Below are 17,526 nucleotides of genomic sequence, written 5' to 3'. Positions count from 1 at the left end.
TCAACTAAAAGGAGTCCTGAAATAGCCATTCATAAACACCAAGAGACTTTGCATGTAGGTAAATACAACAAACACAGGTCTCCAGAAGTGTCCAGAGCACCCTTCAACCATGGAGATGGCCTTGCTATTTGTGTCTCTCTCGGTAGGTTTTCAAAAATGGGACTGACCCAGAGACAGGGGTTCCAGGGCAGCAGACGTGTAAGGGACGTCTGGGTCATTGTCTTGGGTAGTTAAATATTATATGGAAAAAATAAGCACTGTTTCACCATAATCCCAGTTTCTTATTAATACCAGTAATTAATCTTAGACACATAAATTAATGGGAGAGATTTAACAAAAGGTGAAGAAACCTGTTTTGTGAATCTCAGTTCCATCTCAGGCTATTAGGGACAGTGGGGGATAATCGCAAGTGAGTTTTTTCCGGTGATGCCTCAGTTTCCTTATTGTAAAGAGGCGATAATAACGCAAACTCTGTAACATTGTTCATTTATTCATTCATAATTCATTCAAAGAATAGTCATTGAGCCCTTACTCTGAATCAGTCATTCTTGTTCCCAAGAGTAGACAAGGCAGGTAAGGTTCTTCCTATTGTGGAGTTTGCATTCTGCTGGGAACTCGAGGACACGTCTGAGAAAAATAATGGAAATGGCACTTGCAAAGGCAGAACGCCCCAGTTCAAGACACCAGAGACAGTTTCGTTCTTACTTAAAGCACTTGTTGCTGTCTCCTTAACTTCTCAGAAAAGCATTTCAGGACTGAATGCCACTTTCAGGTCCTGGATAGCTGACCTTGCATGGAACACCAATCGCCCAGCACCAACAGATCGAGTAAGAACAGCCCTGTTTTCTGTCTCACACCCTTTTCTCTTCTCCCCATGGTAGCAAAGGCCTCAGTGAAATGTTGGTGAATAAGGGAAGGCTTCTTGGACCACTGCAAGGTTTTAAAACATTTCAGAGTCAGGGGTCACGTGCTACTTAGTCCCTTCATTTTGTGAACAGAGTTCACTGGCTAAATCCAAGAATTTGGTTGCCTCCATCCAAATTCTTGCTTAGGAAAATGCTGTTATCCTAAAAATGAAAGGCCACCGTGAGAGGTAACATGTGTTTATTTGAGGTCTAAAAGAATATCTGCTCAGGAAGCACTGATTCAGGCAGAACCTCAACTAGTGTTCCAGTTAGATGAAGGCAAGAGGTGTTTAATGGAAGGGGAGGGGGACATGACATCCATAGAAGGAAAGCATTTCTATTAGTGCAGATAACCCAAAACTGTGATGCTAATTCTACAGACTGCTCTTAATTTCCAGTGCAATAGTCTTATCTGTTTTCTTGTTACCCTTGCAAACAGTTGTTTGGGGTAGAGTGCTTCTTCGGGCCCAGTCCAAAAGTTATTCTGTCTAGTTTTAACATCCCAAAGGTTGGAGGAGTAAGATGTACAAGACAGTTCATCTGGGATGGCAGCTCCAACTGGGTTTTAAAGTGGCTCTGTTTATACTGTTTACAATGCTTAGCACAAGAGCCATCCCACTATTTACCTTATTACATATTTCAAACTTGTCTATTTTTATTTGTTCCCAGGAGTGCGTGAATATACAAATCTCCCCCTCCCCCCAACCCCCAATTTCAGCCAAGTCATTTGTCAGAGACATTTAATTCCTGAATTTCTTCTTATAACCTGGAGGTCGTTTTCTCTTAGTTACCCCTTATCCAGATCATGGCCTTCACATACTTGGCTGCTGTCCCTGAATTATTTCATACCATATTTACACTGTGACTCCTCTGGCAATAAATGATATTTGATCTGAAACACTTAATCAGGTTGTGCTTTTTTGAAACCAACACTTGTTTTTGGCACCTGCTTTGAAAACCACATGGGAACAAGTTTCTAATAGCACAGAACCTCTCCTATGTGAATTTTGAAACAAGCTTGAAGATGTTAATTAGGTTACAAGAATACGTGTTTAAACATCACCCACGTTACTAACAAGGATTGGGGGGTAGAAATCAGTGGGACTCAGGTTAGTGTACTAGGCATACCTAGCAACTTAAATAGAGAATAATAATACCCCAAACTCCTCTCAACCTCGTGGCTCAAACAGTCCTTTACATACGTAATCCAGGCTACTCTGGTGGCTTTTCCCACTGCTCCAGGGTCCCAGGCTGTTGTGACAGCAATATCTTTTACTGCGGAGCTTGTCACATTCATGACATTCCAAAAATATTTTCTTAGGATCTCTGGGCAGGAAGCTAAGGCCATTTCACATTTCAAACAGAACTGTGTAAGTTAATTCTACTATTGTGTTCAGGATTCCTCCAAGTGTTACTTGGATGCAGACAGGCAAAGTAACAGCTGAAATGGTTTGTTTTTAAGAACAGACACTTATTCTCATCTGAGACCTGTCACAATCTTGTTCAAATCAGCCAGATGGTAAAGGGCTGCCTATAATTTTAGTGTTCTGGGGCACACTTCAAAATGACCACCCTGGACCCCACTTTTGGGATGTCGCTTTTGTGTCTGAAACTTGCTGCCTGTCTTCAGTTTACAAACTTCTAGCTGCTTCTCCTGATTGCTGAGATTCCAAAATAAACCTTGTCATTTCATTTGTGGATCAGAGAAAGCAAAGGCCTCTTGGCGACTTGGGGACAACCTCTTTGTGCACAGTGGCAAAACGCAGTACAGGTGTGGCGGCCCTGCACCCCGCACTCCCTTCTACGGGGATGGCATTTTGAGCTCCCCTGTACTTCATTTTACTCTCGTCTCTTTAGGAGGAGAGGGAACTAATTTCCTTTTAACACCCCAGTCCAGTCCCCACAGGTCATCCCTGCGGCCTCCTCGCTGCTCCCTGCGCATGGCGCCAGGACCTGGGCCCAGTGTGGTGAGACAGCTCAAAGAAAGCGAAATGGCTCACCAAGGATAGGGACAGGAGAGGAATAAGGCGGCCGGCTACTCGGTTCTGAGACGCCCTGTTGCTTTAGGCACATTACAGAAAAAAGTTTCCTTTGTCAAACAAGTGACCACGTGGCGCTATGGCGGTCATCACCAGCAATCCCGTCAAACCGCCCGGCGCTGACTTGGGGACGCGCCAGCCACCTTCTGAGCTGGCCAAGGGGAGCCTCGAGAAGTGGGGGCACCGCAGGAACCCACAAGGGCAGTCCCATAGGACCCCAGGAGCCGCGGGGTCGTCGCGAAGGGGATAGGTGCGGAGGGCGGGGTTCCCGGGGGTGGGAGGGAGCGGGAGCTGATGCGCCCGGGTGGGGTCGCGGAGGGCGGGGTTTCCCGGGGGTGGGGGCACGAAAGGAGGGTTCCCTGGGGGTGGGGTCACGAGGGGCGCAGTTCCCAGGGGTGCGGGCGTGGAAGAAGGGGTCCCCGCGGGCGGGAGCGGGAGGCGGGGTCCTCGGTGGTGGGGGCGCGGAGGGCGGGGTCCCCGGTGGTGGGCGGGAGCGGACGGCACGGTCCCCGGGGGTGGGGGCGCGGAAGACAGCTCGCCTGGGGCTGGGGGGAGGTGGAGGGCGGGGCTCCTAGCCGGAAGGGCGCCGTTGTCCGGGGTGGGGTCGGGGCGGAGCGAGGGCGGGGCGGTGCTCCGGGCTGCGGGGCGGGGGCGCGGGGCGGGGAGCGGCGGCCAGCCGGGCATGGCGTCCATGGCGGCGGCGATCGCGGCTTCGCGCTCGGCCGTCATGAGCGGGAACCGGCCTCTGGACGACCGGGAGCGGAAGCGCTTCACCTACTTCTCTTCGCTGAGCCCCATGGCCAGGAAGATCATGCAGGACAAGGAAAAGATCCGCGAGAAGTACGGCCCCGAGTGGGCGCGGCTGCCGCCCGCGCAGCAGGACGAGATCATCGACCGGTGCCTGGTGGGGCCGAGCGTCCCCGCGCCCCCCGAACCCAGGGAGCCCGGGGACCCCGCGGAGCTCGCGCGTTTCCCCGGCCTGCGCGGACCTACCGGCCAGAAGGTGGTGCGCTTCGGGGATGAGGTAGGCGCCCCGGCCGGGCGGGACCTGCCCGAGTGGAGTCGCCCCCGGAGTCGCGGTGGCGGGGGCTGGAGAGGATGAGCCGCAGGGATGGAGTGGATGGGAGGGGCGTCCCGGAGCCGAAGGTCGGGGTGGGAGCTCCCCGGGAGTTTGGGGAGAATCGCCGAGAGGGTCTTTAAGGACCCTCTGTCTAGACCTGCTCCGCTGGGCCGCACTGGAGCTGAAGGCAGCTGCTCCTAAGCGAGGCCGACCAAAGTGGGGATAGCAGGACTTTAAAGCCGATGAGCCTGAATTCTAATCCACTTATTGTATGGCCGTGGGTGGCTTAGCCCCTTAGAGGCTCCATTCCCTCCAGTGTAAACCGAGGATACTAATAACCCACCCCATGCCTGCCAAGGAAGGCGCTCAGCAAATTGTATATGTTAATGTTAGTACTAATACTTGTGAGCTGTATGGGGAAAGTGAAAGGCTAAGCAACATAACTAGAAGGAACAAGTGCCTTCCAAGATAAGGAGGTGAAAGCCGAAGCCCTAAGATGTTTCCTGAGTGAGCGCGATGTGTATGGAGCTTTGTTTTGGGAGAGCATAGCGCCCCGTTTTTCCACCGAAAAACTGAGGGGTAAGTTTAATGAGCTGCAGCAAGACGTGGTCCGTTTAAGGGCAGTCTGGGTCTCTGACCTAGACAGCGTGCCCAGACTTTTAGAGGGGTGGTCACTGAAGGAAGAAGTACTGCAGCTGTACAAGGGAAACCTGGGCTCTGACTCATTCCAAGTCACAGGGGCCTGAGTGTTCTGTACTGCTGAGAAATGGGGTCTTTTTCCTGGAATGTGTTTAACTAAAATCTGTTTGGTGCCATTAGATTTTGCACTGTATTTATTTGGCATTTCAAAGTCAATTTATGCCATGAGGGGCCAAGACAAAAGGAGGGAGAAGTACAAAAATGAGATTGCCCTCTGTTAAGGCTGTGAGGCTGCAGGGAGGAGGGGCTGGGCTTGCAGAGCTTCTCCCAGGAAGTTGTGGACTGTGGGAGGAATTCTAGTTAAGAATGAGGTTTAAGTGTGATTTTCAGGCTTGGGTGTGCTGAGACATTAATACAAAATGTTTGTGGTCGTAAACCCACTTTAATGTGAGGGAAGTGTGAAAGGACAGAAACATGCAGCCAGCACTGCCTTATTCTGAAGGAATCAAAAGAAAAGTCTCCATTAGACTTTAAATTCTGAAGGCTTTGCCAGGAAAAACGGGGCGTGGTAAGCTGGAGAGACGAAAATATAGGTTTAAATGTATTCTAGAACTCAAACAGTGTGCAAATACATGTCTCTCTAAAGACATTTGCAGGGTTTGCACTCAGATTTGGGTGTGAAAATGCAGGCAGCTTCTCTTTGGAAAACTCAGGAAGAAAAAAACATGAGAGGAAATAAACCTGTAAGTACTGTACTTACACATGTTAGCCAGTGACTCAGTTCTCCTTAGTTTCGTGTCTGGCTAAGAATATCCACAGGCCTGCTTATCGTCAAAAGCCCATGCCATATAAGGGCCCACTGTCACTGATAAGGAAAGATGAGGCCGAGTGAATTTTGTACTCTGATTCCTTAACTGGGTGTTGAGTGAGTGAGCTGTTTCTGAATTGGTACACCCAGTGTGATTTAAAAGCAAATGGAACTGTTCACTGGGGTACCGCATGTCCTTCCAGGACCAAACCAGCTCTGTTTTTCAGAACTGAACTCAGTTTTGCAAAACAGGCTGAGAACATGCCCCAGAATGCCTCTGGGCCAATCTCAGCATGGATGGCAGAGAGACTGGGATACTGAATTTGAGGAGAGGTCCGTGGAACACTTTCCAGGGCATATTTTTGCCTGCAGTCGCTGTTTGGCTTAGTGGCACTAGGGAGTTTAACATGCAACCCCAGACCTGGCAAAAGGTTGGCACCAAAGTGGAGTCAGCAGTCTCATGCCCAGGAGGAGGGCCGTTCTTGGAGGAGGGCTGGCACCCAGGCACAAGGGGCGATGGATAAGGACAAGTGGGGGTGACCCGTAGGCTGCTGGACAGAGCAGCCCTCATAGGTGGCCCCAGGTTTGTTCAAAAGGGCCCTAAACCAGATTGACTAGGGCACTCTGTCCCTTCCCGCTTGATCTGTCTTCTGATGTGATCCCAGGAGCCTCCACAGCCAAGCACGGAATGGAGCATGCTGCCCAAGGCCCTCCATTCCCGGCCAGCCTGACCACGCCTGGTGTCCCTACGGACCTCTGACGATGGGTGCTCCCTGTGAACCTCAGCTCTTGCTCTAGACGGTGTCTACCCTCAGGCGATAAGCAGGGCTGGGCCTTGGTAATCCTTAGCTGAAGGATCCCTGCCTGGTATGCTGGGTCTGCAGGACCTTTGCTAAGGTTGTAATAGAGTGAGAGAACAAGTCTGGGCTTTGTAGTCAGTCTTGGGTTTGCATTTGGACTCCTCTCATCTCCTGGCCTTTTGACTCTTTTGACGGCTGTAAATCACTAGCTTCTCTGAGCTTCGGTTTTCTCACCTCTGCAGTGGGAATGATAACAGGATGATAGTGGAGGTAATAATGTATATGAAAGGCCTACGGGCTTACAAATGGTTGCAGCTGCCGATGGTGAGAATATTAGTATTATTAGTTGATCTCTCCATTTTCACGTATGAAAATCACTGACTATCATGAAATAAACAAATTCGTGTTGTCACTAAGCCTGGAGTTGGCCATGTGAGAGTCTCCCTGCCTTGGTGGCCTGGGTGACCTGCCTGGGGCACATATTTGAAGCCGTGGTTTGCTCTGTCCACAGTGCAGTGTGGCCTGTCTCCTCATCGTCAGGCACACCAGCCTCAGATGGTGCCCCCCTTTCAGCTACCTTGAAGGACAAGGACATGGCCTGTGTCTTTGGAGACCCCCTCCCCCATCACCAGTAAGGTTTTTCTATTTCACATGACAACATTTTAAGTGAGATCATACAAATATAGCCTCCAAACGTGACCATCATCTGGTTCTTCTTTTGCACTGCAGGACAAACAACTACAAGCTTCATTGTATATTGATGGTCCTAGCTCTTGGTGGCTGTGAGTGTCGTCAGGGCTCAGTCCACACGGGGAATCACCTCTGCGGTGGTACTGCTCTGTGTAGGACCGGCACGTATGTGTTGTCTTTTGCCCTCGCCATCTGTGAAGGAAGCAGACCAGGCCCAGACCTGCCTTGCGGGTGACTAGCCTTGAAGCCATGATGGCCTGTTGGATTTTCAGGTCTTCCAACCTTGGGACTCAGTTAAGCAAATATGTCTCCCAAGCCTATTGTATATTAGAAACTAGAGGCATTCTAGCTTGGGAGTACTTAGTCTTCCCATTATCTTCAGTGGCTCCTTTAAAAACCCCCATGTGAATTTGTGACTTCAGTGCAGCTTCAGGGCAAGGCCACCAGCCCCTCCTGCCCCCACCATCTCTCTGGTGCAGAGCCCCTGGAGTCTCACACCTGGGGCCCAGTCCCAGCCATGCCCCCAGAAAGGCAGCAAGGTGCTGCCCTCCTAGGGTGGCACCCAAATGAGTGGCCCCGGAGGTTTCTCTCAGGCTGGCAGGCCTGCCTTGGAGCAGACACAGACATTGACTTACAGTACTTTTGCAAATAGATGCTTTTAACAGCCAGACTGTCCCTGTGCTTCTCGATTGCTGTTCTTCCTCCAGCAGTAAAGTTTTGACAATGGCTTCCTTTGCATTTCCCCCAGCCTGCGTCTGCTGCTACCTCTTACCAAGTAGGAAAAAAAATACCCTGAATTTTCAGGAATGTGTTGTTCTGCTGCCGGCCCCGCTCCCAGACGCCTTGCCACAATGGAGCCGCATCTGAGTATGTTGGGAGAGTTACAGGTTCTCAGCTCTGTCACGTTCTTGGCTCCAAACAGATCATAAGTAGGTGACCCTGGAAATTTCAGCGGTTGTCTCTTCTAACCTCTGTGTAACATAGGTGGCTCTGCGCATGAGTGGTTTTTCCGTATCCCAGCCCGGGGGACCCCGACCCTCATTTTGCGAGCTGTAGAACCCGGAGTTTTAGGGCCTTAGAGCTGGACAGCTCTGTCCCCTTCAACAGCTTAGCTGGACCAGCTCCTGGCGGAAGTGTCCACTGGGTCCCTCCCCCTCCTGCAGGATCCAGGGGGTATGCTGGCGGCTGTTACTCATTTTGGCCTTCTCCTTTTCGGGGGGCCGAGTCTGGGCCTCCCTGACTCCCTGACGCTTGCCTGAGGCTGCTCCTCCTCCTGCAGGCCTCTGAAGGCCCCCCGCTCGCCCCAGCCCTGCAGCCCACCCGGCTCTGCTGCCTCAGGAGGCCTGGGGTTAGTGTGGAATGCCCCAGGTCAGCTAATCTGACTGCTGTCCACTCGTCCACTGGGCATCCTTGAGACCTCCCACAAAGGGCCTGCCTCACCCTCCCTCCTTAGGGTCTAGGCTTGGCCAGTGTAGGTTTTTGTTTTTTAAAATAAACTAATTATAACTTTATAAAGTCATGCAGCTGTATGTTACTGTTAAAAGCTCCAAACAGCACAGAAGCAGCATTAGGACACAGTTGCCAGCATCCTTCCAGAGCTTTCCTGCACTGTTAACCCTTTGTTAAATCTGATTTGGCTGGATACATGGCTTTCTGACACGGGCCTGTGACCCAGGAGGTCCCCCCCGTCCCCTGCCACGTTAGCAGCTCGGCCTGTTCCATTTTCAGCCGTTGGCAGAAAAACAAAAAGGAAACTTGAGAGTTACTTTCTCAGTATTCTGGACTTGTTTTTTTAAGGAAGGGGTATGTATAATCATGATTCCCGCCTCCGTCTGGCAGACCTATGGATGCTTTTAGCAAAGATGACAGGGTGGACGTGGTTGTTTGCGTCCCTGCACCTGGGCGTCTGAGCCCGAGCGGGGCCAGATCCAGTCGCACAGGCTGTGAGGGGGCGGCTGTGGGCCTCTCGCAGGGGCTGCCCCGGCACACTGGTGGTTCTGTGCCCAGAGTAGCCCCTGCCGGGTACCTGTACCCCTGGGGCTCCTGGGGAGGAAGATGTTAACGGACAAGCCCCAGGAGCTGAGTGGGAGGGTGGCTCCATGGCTGCCAGGGAACAGCTTTTACAAAGAAATTAAATGACTAATTCACTGTCAGGCAGGGAGTGGGGGCAGAGCTGGAAAGTATGTTTGCTGGTCCGGAGTCACCATTTAATTGACAGGAGTCACTTTTACACTTTAAGCAAGAGATTCCCTTAATACTGGAAAAATTATCCATTTCTAAAAAAAAACACATGAAGAGCCAACCTGAGTGTTTAAACTTCCCGGTCGCTTTTCTGCTCTTTGCTGAGGCCCTCCCCCACGCACACCTGCTGCCATTACCGTGTCAGTGCCGTGTGCTTGCTGCCATGTCTGTGGAGGCCTGCGTGCAACTGTCCTGCAGCTCAGTCATGGCCACTCGTCTGTTGTTGGAAGTGCAATTCTGTACTTCCACTTATGGAAACCCTCTTATCTCAGCAGAGTTAAATATATTACAAGTCAAAGGGAAAAGCATCAATTCCATAAATAGATAAGCAATAGTCCCTACGAATAAGCAGTTAGTAAAAAAGAGCATATGCATATTTTAATGATTCTTCCTCACTCCCCCTGTGCCTTTTTAGTAAACTTTATTTTTGAGAGCAGTTTTAGGGTCATAAGCGAAATTGAGTGGGGAGTACATAGAGTTCCCATACACCCCGTTATCACAGCCTCCCCCACGGGCAGCATCCCCCACCAGAGGATACATCATCACAACTGGTGAACCTACACAGACACATCGCTGTCACCCAGAGTCCACAGTTGACATTAGGGCCACGCCCGGGGCGGTACGTCCTGTGGGTTTGGACAGACGCCTGGTGCCATGGACCCACACCAGTGTCGTTCCGAGCATCTCACTGCCCTCGGGAAGCAAACCGTGCTCAGTTTGCTCGTGCAGTTGGGACCACCCAGTGTGCAGCTTCCTCAGACTGGCTCTTCCGCGTAGAAGTGTGCGTTTATGGCTCCTCCGTCTCTTTGTGTCTTGAAAGCTTCTTCTTTTTAGCACTGACTAATATTCCACTGTCTGACGTCACTAGAGGGATGACACAGTCAGCAACCTAGCAGAGTGTCTGCCCCACTCCTGCAGGCTGCGCCTTATTTCTTATTTCTCTAGCTTATAGTATTCCAGTTTAAACTCATTACCTGTAAGCCAAGATGCCACCACCCAGCAACCAGAAACTGCCTTGACTTACGGATTTCAGGAGCGCAGTGACAGTTTACGGTTCCAATGCGCACCTTGCAATATTCTGGGATCCTGACGCTGCTCTGATTCACTCAAGAAAAATCATATACTTCCAGGGCGGATCACGGTGGGGATTCGAATGTTCAGAAACCCAGCCCTCCGGGTGGGAGGTGGCATTAACGAGCTGTGGCCCATGTCCTGAGTGTCACGGACAGGAGTGTTTCCTGCATGTTACATACTGTCGTCCGGCAGCGCTGTCATGGGAGGTGCGGTTGTAGTCATTTTTCTTTACTCTGAATGCCAGGAAGAAGAGAAGGAAACATGATTCTCATTACGCCGGAAGCTTACAGCAAACTAGGGGACTGTTCATTTGCTGTGGTTGGTTGCACTAACATGCAGAGCCATGATTTTGCCTGCTCCAAAGGAGGGTGTGAGAGCTGGCCCAGAAAACCTTAGGCTTCTCTCGAGAGCAGCCTGGACCAGTGCTGGTTTAAGAGACGTCCTTATTTGGGGATGATGACAGCCACCTAGTAGAATTGATGGAGGGCACCTTGGCCCGGGGTGTGGCCTGGGCAGACAGAGGTGGGGGTCAGCAAGCACCTCCCATGTGGCTGTGTGGCCAGGTGTTCCGATGTGAAGAGGGAGTCAGGCGTCCTGTGAAGGACCGAACAGATGAGCTGCCCGTTGGAATGGCCACACGGGCATTACCTAGGGAGTTGTCGGTTCTGTAAAACTAAGCCAGGTGGAACCCACAGATTCCGCCTGTTGAAACAGCACCCCAGGTGATTCTGTTTGCAGCCAGCCCCGAGCACTGCTAGGCTCGGGGTACCCTTAGCGTCCTGAGTCTGATGTCTGTGGACAGTTCCAGTGTGAGCCCAATCCAGTAAGGCCCCGGGCAGGAGGCCGTTCCCACTGGATACCTGTGACAGGTGCACCATAGAGCTGGCATCTTGTTCAGGCTGAGGCCTTCGGGGAGGCCTGGAGTGTAAATGAAGCTTTTGGGGAGCTGTGGCGGACTGCGGAAGCAAGTCTTTGCCTGTTACAGGAGAGGGCCACTTCCTGTCTGCTGGCTCTGTGTGGTGAGACCTCACAGGTGACTTCAGAAATCCCACGCTCCCCACTTCCTCTCTCAGGGCCTGAGGGGGACCTAAGGGACACCCACTGCAGACAGTGCCACCCACAGGTGCTGTCTCTGTCCCACACTCTGGAGATGCAACAGTAAAGTTCACTGGCCCAAAAATTGGAAAGAAAGGTATAAAAGAAGAAATGCTCAAGAGCCTCTACTCAATGATTATTAAGCGGAAATGTGAATGTTTATAAAATTTCACCACGTTTGAAATTTGAAATGAATTTGAAGTCCAGAGTTTCTCTTTTTAGAATACTTTTGAAGTAGTCATGACTTTTACAGAGAAATCATAGCCAATTATAGAGGAGTTACTTGTAACCAAATAATTTCCAAAGCAAAATTACCAAAATCCTTTAAAAATTGAATTGCAGAAATTACATTTAATGTAGAATGTGGAGAATTGGCTGCAGCCGAAGAGTGTTGGGAAGTGTGTAAGGTCGGCTCCAGGGGAGTGAGGTGGAGGCGTCCTGAGTGCAAACCCCCAGGTGACTCTGCTAGGAGCCAGTGGGGTGGGTCGGGCGGGGAGGGGCTACCACCATGCAGTGTGATAGACGCACTTTCCATCTCACAGAAGCAGTAGATGCAGATAACGTCGAGAGCGTAGACAGTAGCAAAGTGTACTAATTAGGAGATGATGAGCTTTGCATATGTATTTGTGGGTTTTTTTTCGGGGAGGGCACACTTTTTGGAAAAATAGATTTTGCTTTTTAGAGCAGCTTTAGGTTCTCAGCAAAGCTGAGTGGAAAATACAGAGACTTCCAGCCCACCCCCCCATCTTGCCACAGGTACCCAACCCCCCACTGTCAGCACACCCCACTGGGGGCGCCTTACAGTGGTGGAGCCCATGCTGACAATAACTGTTGCCCGGAGCCCAGGGTTGGCATTGGGTTTCCTCTGGGTGAACATTCTACAGGTTTTGAGAAAAGTGCCCATCGTCACAGTTTGGTGCAGAGCTTTTCACTGCCCTAAAGCCCTCTGCTCCGCTCGGTCATCTCTCCCTCCCTCTCACCCCTGCAACCCCTGATCCTTTTGCTGCCTCCGCGGTTTTGCCTTTTCCAGAACGTCATATAGTTGGAATCACACAGTATGTAGCCTTTTCAGATTTTTAAATTGTGGTAAAGTATACGTAACATAAAGTTGACCACTCGCCATTGTTAAGTGTACGTGGAGGACGTTGCCAGCAATGTCGCAGTCATTGATGAGCTGCTGCCAGCTGCTCCCGCACACCGCTGGCTGCAGCCTCCAACAGTCCAATGTCTGGGGCCCCCAGAAGCTTTAGAGTGCCTTGGCGCCCCTTCCTTACCGGTAGTCGTCAGTGCTGGAGCTTCCTGCAAATATGCATTCCAGGACTACGGGCAGCATGTGTGGATTCTTATTTAAAAAAATACTTTTTCTGTTAGGAGGTGATGCTGTGGGGAGAGCATTTCTCAGACAACAGCAAGAGCTCAGGCCACCGCACAGTAGAGAAGGATACTCTGTGCGTGTCCACCCCAGTGCTTGGAGCCGCGTGGGCACCCGCAGAGCCTGCCACGTGTGCTCTGGCCCCTGGTAATTGCCCAGGGCTGTGCCCCGTGGCCTCTGTGGCTTCCCCTTTGCTTGTTGTCCTGTGAAGTGCTCCAGAGAAGAGATGCAGTGCTGTCTCTGGTCTGGGTGGCTCCTGTGGAACGGGAATCCACTCGGAGGGTAACTCTTGGCCAAAGTGAAGCCTGCCGGGTGCCCTGTGGTCTCAGTAGCAGACGTGTTTCTGTGCTTAGGCCACGGGGCAGGTGCAGGAGCCTTCCAAGCAGCCCCACTGAAACATGTGACTGTCCACGTTCTGGTTGCTACTGGTAATCATGGGAGTAGAAGAAAGAGCAGAGTGTGTGTGTGTGTGTGTTTGCACGCATGTGTGTGTGCGCACATGAGCGTATGTTTGTGTGTGCGTATATGGATGCTGCCACTTTGCAGTCCTGAGGCCGTTTTGCATCCAGCTGCCTGGGAGCCTGTTCCCGCTGCCAGTGCGTTTTGTGGCTGGAGTGTGCAGCCAGTGGCTGACATCAGAACTTCAATCACATTTTTGTTTGGCATGTTTATTTTTCTTAAGCACTTTATTATTTTTTATGAGCTCAGAATTGCAGAAATCTAAGGAATTTGCCCCTTGACTCAGTTTCTTGCTGGAACAAACAAAAGACTCTTGACACCAAGTTGGGGAGAAATCACAGTGACCTTCTCTGTCTCTGACCCCTTGGAATTTCAGCTACTTTGGGCAGCAACCACCGGAAACTGCAGGCTCACCAAGCTTCATCTTGTGCTCATTCACCTCCCAACGCCAAAAACCATATTATTTCAGTCCTTGCAGATTTCAAAGGGACTCAAGCTGCATAATTACTGTTTAGAAGGTAGATCATTGGCACCTATAAGGGGAGTGCAGCTCTGCTGTGCCCGCCCTTGCCCAGTGGTCCTGCCGCCTTCCCTGCCTGCCCAGGAAATGTCCACATGCTTTCTCTGTCCACTGAGGTGGCCACTGGGCTGTCCCACCTCTGGATAGAAGGATTGTATAGTTGGCAATTGAATTCTCTTCACTTTTTCCCCTCAGGTTCAAATCTAGAATAAGTGATATTTACATTCCATCAGCCGCCTTTCTTTTTCCCATCTGAAAACGTCTGTCTTGTTCTGTTACTTCTAAGAGGAACTTAGAGGGTCCTGAGATCATAGAATTGTAGGAACTTTCAGGTCATTTAGCACAAGTGCACTCCCATTCCCCAGCGCGTGTACACACACACACACACACACACACACACACACACGGTGCAGGAGCCTACGGCCTCTGCTGGGAGGTTCTTGGTCACAGAGGCTTGTAACTCACATTCCTCCAGGCAGCCTGTTTCCATTTTTGGAGGGACAAAGTTTATAAATTGAAAAGTCACTTAGCTTTAACTGAAATTCCAAACGGGAGGGAAGTGGCCCACACTCCCTCTCATTTTAAGGTTTTGCCTGACAGCCAGGAGTGATAGCAGACATGCAAACCAGCTCAGGGGTTCAGGAGTCTGCACGGAGTTGGCTCTGAAGGTAGCAGGCCGGTCCGCAGACGGTTTGCCTTGTAGAGGAGGGAGGGCCAGGGAACCCAGTTCATCAGGGAGTACCTGGGGGTGGGGTGGGGAGAAGACATAATTTACCTGGGGTACTTTATGGAAGGACAGTCTCAACTTAAAATATTTTATCCCATTTTTAATCTGTGTCGCCCAATATGTCCCAATTTTTGGTTCAGGAAAATATCCCCAGTAGAAGCTGGGCACAGAAATGACATTTACTGGCCCAAGAAGACAGCTGGGGGGTTGAAGGGGTCACCAGGGAAAGGCCATTTCCCCATCATTTGTCGAGACCAGTGTGCAGACATAATGGATCCAAGGTCAAAGCCACAGTCACTGTTCTAAGGGCTCTTTCTCCTGCCTGCGTGGTGGGGGGGTGATGTCAGCGTTCTCATTATAATTAGGCATCTGCATTGAATTGGCATTTTCTTCATTGATTTTGCTGATCAATGCCTTTCAGAGCTCTGGTAGGCATACGGGGAAGAAGGGGTCAGATGCGTTGGCGTTGACTGGCAGATCGTTGCCTGGCATTCTTTTATTATGTTTGCCCTTTTAGTCCTCGTGACAACCCTGCAAGGGAAGAGTGATTCTCCTTCTGCAGACGAGGAAACTGAGGCTCGACAGGCCACGTCATCTTCCCATGGCTGCTTGGCTCATCACTGGTGGGGGTGGGGCCTCCCGGGCCATCATCCATGTGTGTCTTGCCTGGGCAGGGACGTGCCTGGGAACGTAGGGTGCAGCCACACTGAGAAGGTCAGCACGTCCTTCACAAGGCAGCGAAACACCAGGCTTGTGGCAAACCAGGAGTTGGGATTATTCCTAAATTTTGGTTCATCCGTGGCCTTGGGGGATGTTTGCATGGGGTGTTTGGGTTTGGATTTCAGATTTATTCTTTTTATTTCAGGATATAACTTGGCAAGATGAGCACTCTGCCCCTTTCTCTTGGGAAACAAGGGTAAGTTGGATTAAATTTAGATTTGTTTGTCCTTTTAAAAAGAATTCCATCATTACGTATTGTTCATTCATTCAGCTTTTAATGGACTCAGAAGGCAGCGGTCCCACTGCCAGGCTGCAGGTGATGAGCTCCCTGCTGGTGGGACAGGACAGGAGGGGAGGGGTGGTGGAGGGAGGACACGGGTGTGCGATCGCCTGGGGCTGCCAGCTGTCCTTCTCGCTCCTGCCTCTGCCCACCACACTGAGCACCTTGGGAGGGGCTCCGTAAGGCCACACTGTAAGGCAAGCTTTAGAAAAATTTTGGTGCGGGGAGAGGGGAGCAGCTGCTTTCATTGAAATGAAATCAGAAGGCATCAGGGACAGGAAGTTGGAGACGAGAGAGGTAGGGACAGAGAGAAGACTGCAGAGCCGTTGAAGTTACTGGGAAGAGTTGGCCCTAAGGTGCTAGAGGAAGGGGGACGTGCTTCGTACCATGTGCAGCTGAAACCGCCCGTGGACGCACATGTGTTTGCTAATACAGCCCGACTTGGGTCGCTAACTCTGGCCTGGCAGTCAGTTATCATTATTATTATTGCTATTATTGCTAGCGTTACTTAAGAACATCAGGCTTGACTGATTTTAATTCATTTCCCCATCCTCCCTAGTTGCCCCAATAGAAGTGCATTAATAAGCAGCCAAATGACCAAAGGCAGACGTGTCTAACCCAAGGAAAAGAAGGGAGAAGCCCAGGATTCTCTGAGTTCTAGAACACTCGGTGTGGGTGTGGAAGCTTCTTTTCATAAAGGACGACTCTGTGCCTGGAACAGGGCTTTCAGGCACTGGCGCTTGACGGGCTCGGTTCTTGGATTTTCTCCTGTTCCCACAGTTGCTCTTTCCAGTAGAAATGGGCTTCTGGGGGGCTTTTGAGGAGGGTGCGGCTGGTTAGATGGCGGCGAAGCAGTGAGGGTCGGCAAGGGGCCTGCATCTTAAAATAAAACATTGGGCCAGGCTTCAGCTAGGGAAGGACAGGTTTTCCTCAGCTGGGCCCTCTGTTTGATGAGATCACGGCAATGAAGACACAGAAAAGTCAAAATACGTTGTGAAAATGTCCTGACGCCTAAGGCTATCGTGTGCCCCAGGGGAGTACCTGCGCTCTTAAGACTACCTGGTGAAGTGGTCCCGAATCAGCTGTTTGTGGGATAGCGTGATTCGCGTGTTATTAATGTGCAGATGACATTCCAGGCCAAGGTGGGGCGGAGCCTGGCTGGGACAGCTGCTGGGCGGGGCTCAGACCCTGGGCCAGGGTGGGGACAGGTGCCTGAGCAGGTCCGCATGGGTCACACTGTGCTGGTGCTGACTGTCCACAGATGCCAACAGGGCCTCGTAGGAACTTGGTGAGCTGAGAGGCTCCATACGTCCACCTTACGATGTGACCCATGGTAACCTTCATCCATGTGGTAAAAGCGCAGCGTTCTCGCTTCCCGTCCTCGTTTCCTTTCGACGAGAAAACCAGCTTATTTCATGAGCTATTGGGCTCTGTGTCCTCACCTTTTGGTTTGATCTCTCGAGATCACAGTGTTAGGACATGTGGAGAGCATTCCAGAGAGCACAGGAGCTTATCCCACACCTGTAGCTTCATGAGGCCACATCAGCGTTGGGCTCAGAGCACCCCGCCCCCTGCTTCCCAGTTTGTCACGCGCTGCCGTAGGCCTGACAGCCTGGTCAGAGCCTCTTTGGAGAGCTGCAGACGGAGGTGGCTTCAGCCAGGGCAGGTGGCCTGACCTCCAAGGGCAAGACTGGAGACTTGCGTGCCGTTGCTCACTGTCCCCCAGTTGCCACCTTCCTCCCCTCTGTCAGTTATGCTAATGTAGCAGATGGCCCTACAGCACCGTGGCTGCCAGCGGCCGTGGTATTTCCTCATGATCCTGAGGATTGGCAGTCTCAGGGATCAGCCACCGCTCTTCTGTCGGCCTTGTCTGGGTGGCTCACGTGTCACCTGACACCCCGAGGGGTGCTCGCTCCTCTGAAATAACCTCACTTCTCTGTCTGGTTGGTGCTGGCTGTCGGCTGGGCCATGTGTCCAGCAAGCAGCGCTGAGCTTCTTTGTGGTGGTAGAAGAGTGCCCTGGGCCGGCATGGCAGCTACACAGTGTCCCTCCCGCTTTGTCCTGCTGGTCAAGTCGATGCACAGTCCAGACTGATTC

The 17,526-nt window shown here is 51.4% G+C and overlaps 1 protein-coding gene across 2 annotated transcripts in view; it reads left to right on the top strand.

Annotated features, from left to right (window-relative positions):
- Positions 1–3,563: 3,563 nt before the first annotated feature.
- Positions 3,564–17,526, top strand: part of LG12H1orf198 (linkage group 12 C1orf198 homolog) — a 30,328-nt gene continuing 16,365 nt past the window's right edge. The window contains exons 1-2 of one of the 2 annotated variants that reach the window (XM_019757373.2): positions 3,567–3,968; positions 15,295–15,345. In XM_019757373.2, the coding sequence (XP_019612932.2) occupies positions 3,627–3,968; positions 15,295–15,345 (393 nt within the window). In that variant the 5' untranslated portion in view covers positions 3,567–3,626. Of the gene's footprint in view, positions 3,969–15,294; positions 15,346–17,526 lie in introns of both variants that reach the window. The other variant, XM_019757374.2, reaches the window with a different exon arrangement.

The sequence above is a fragment of the Rhinolophus sinicus genome, linkage group LG12, assembly GCF_036562045.2.
Source record: "Rhinolophus sinicus isolate RSC01 linkage group LG12, ASM3656204v1, whole genome shotgun sequence".
Taxonomy (NCBI): Eukaryota; Metazoa; Chordata; class Mammalia; order Chiroptera; family Rhinolophidae; genus Rhinolophus; species Rhinolophus sinicus.
Note: the sequence above shows the minus strand (reverse complement) of the source record. Positions and strands in the feature narration are given on the sequence as shown.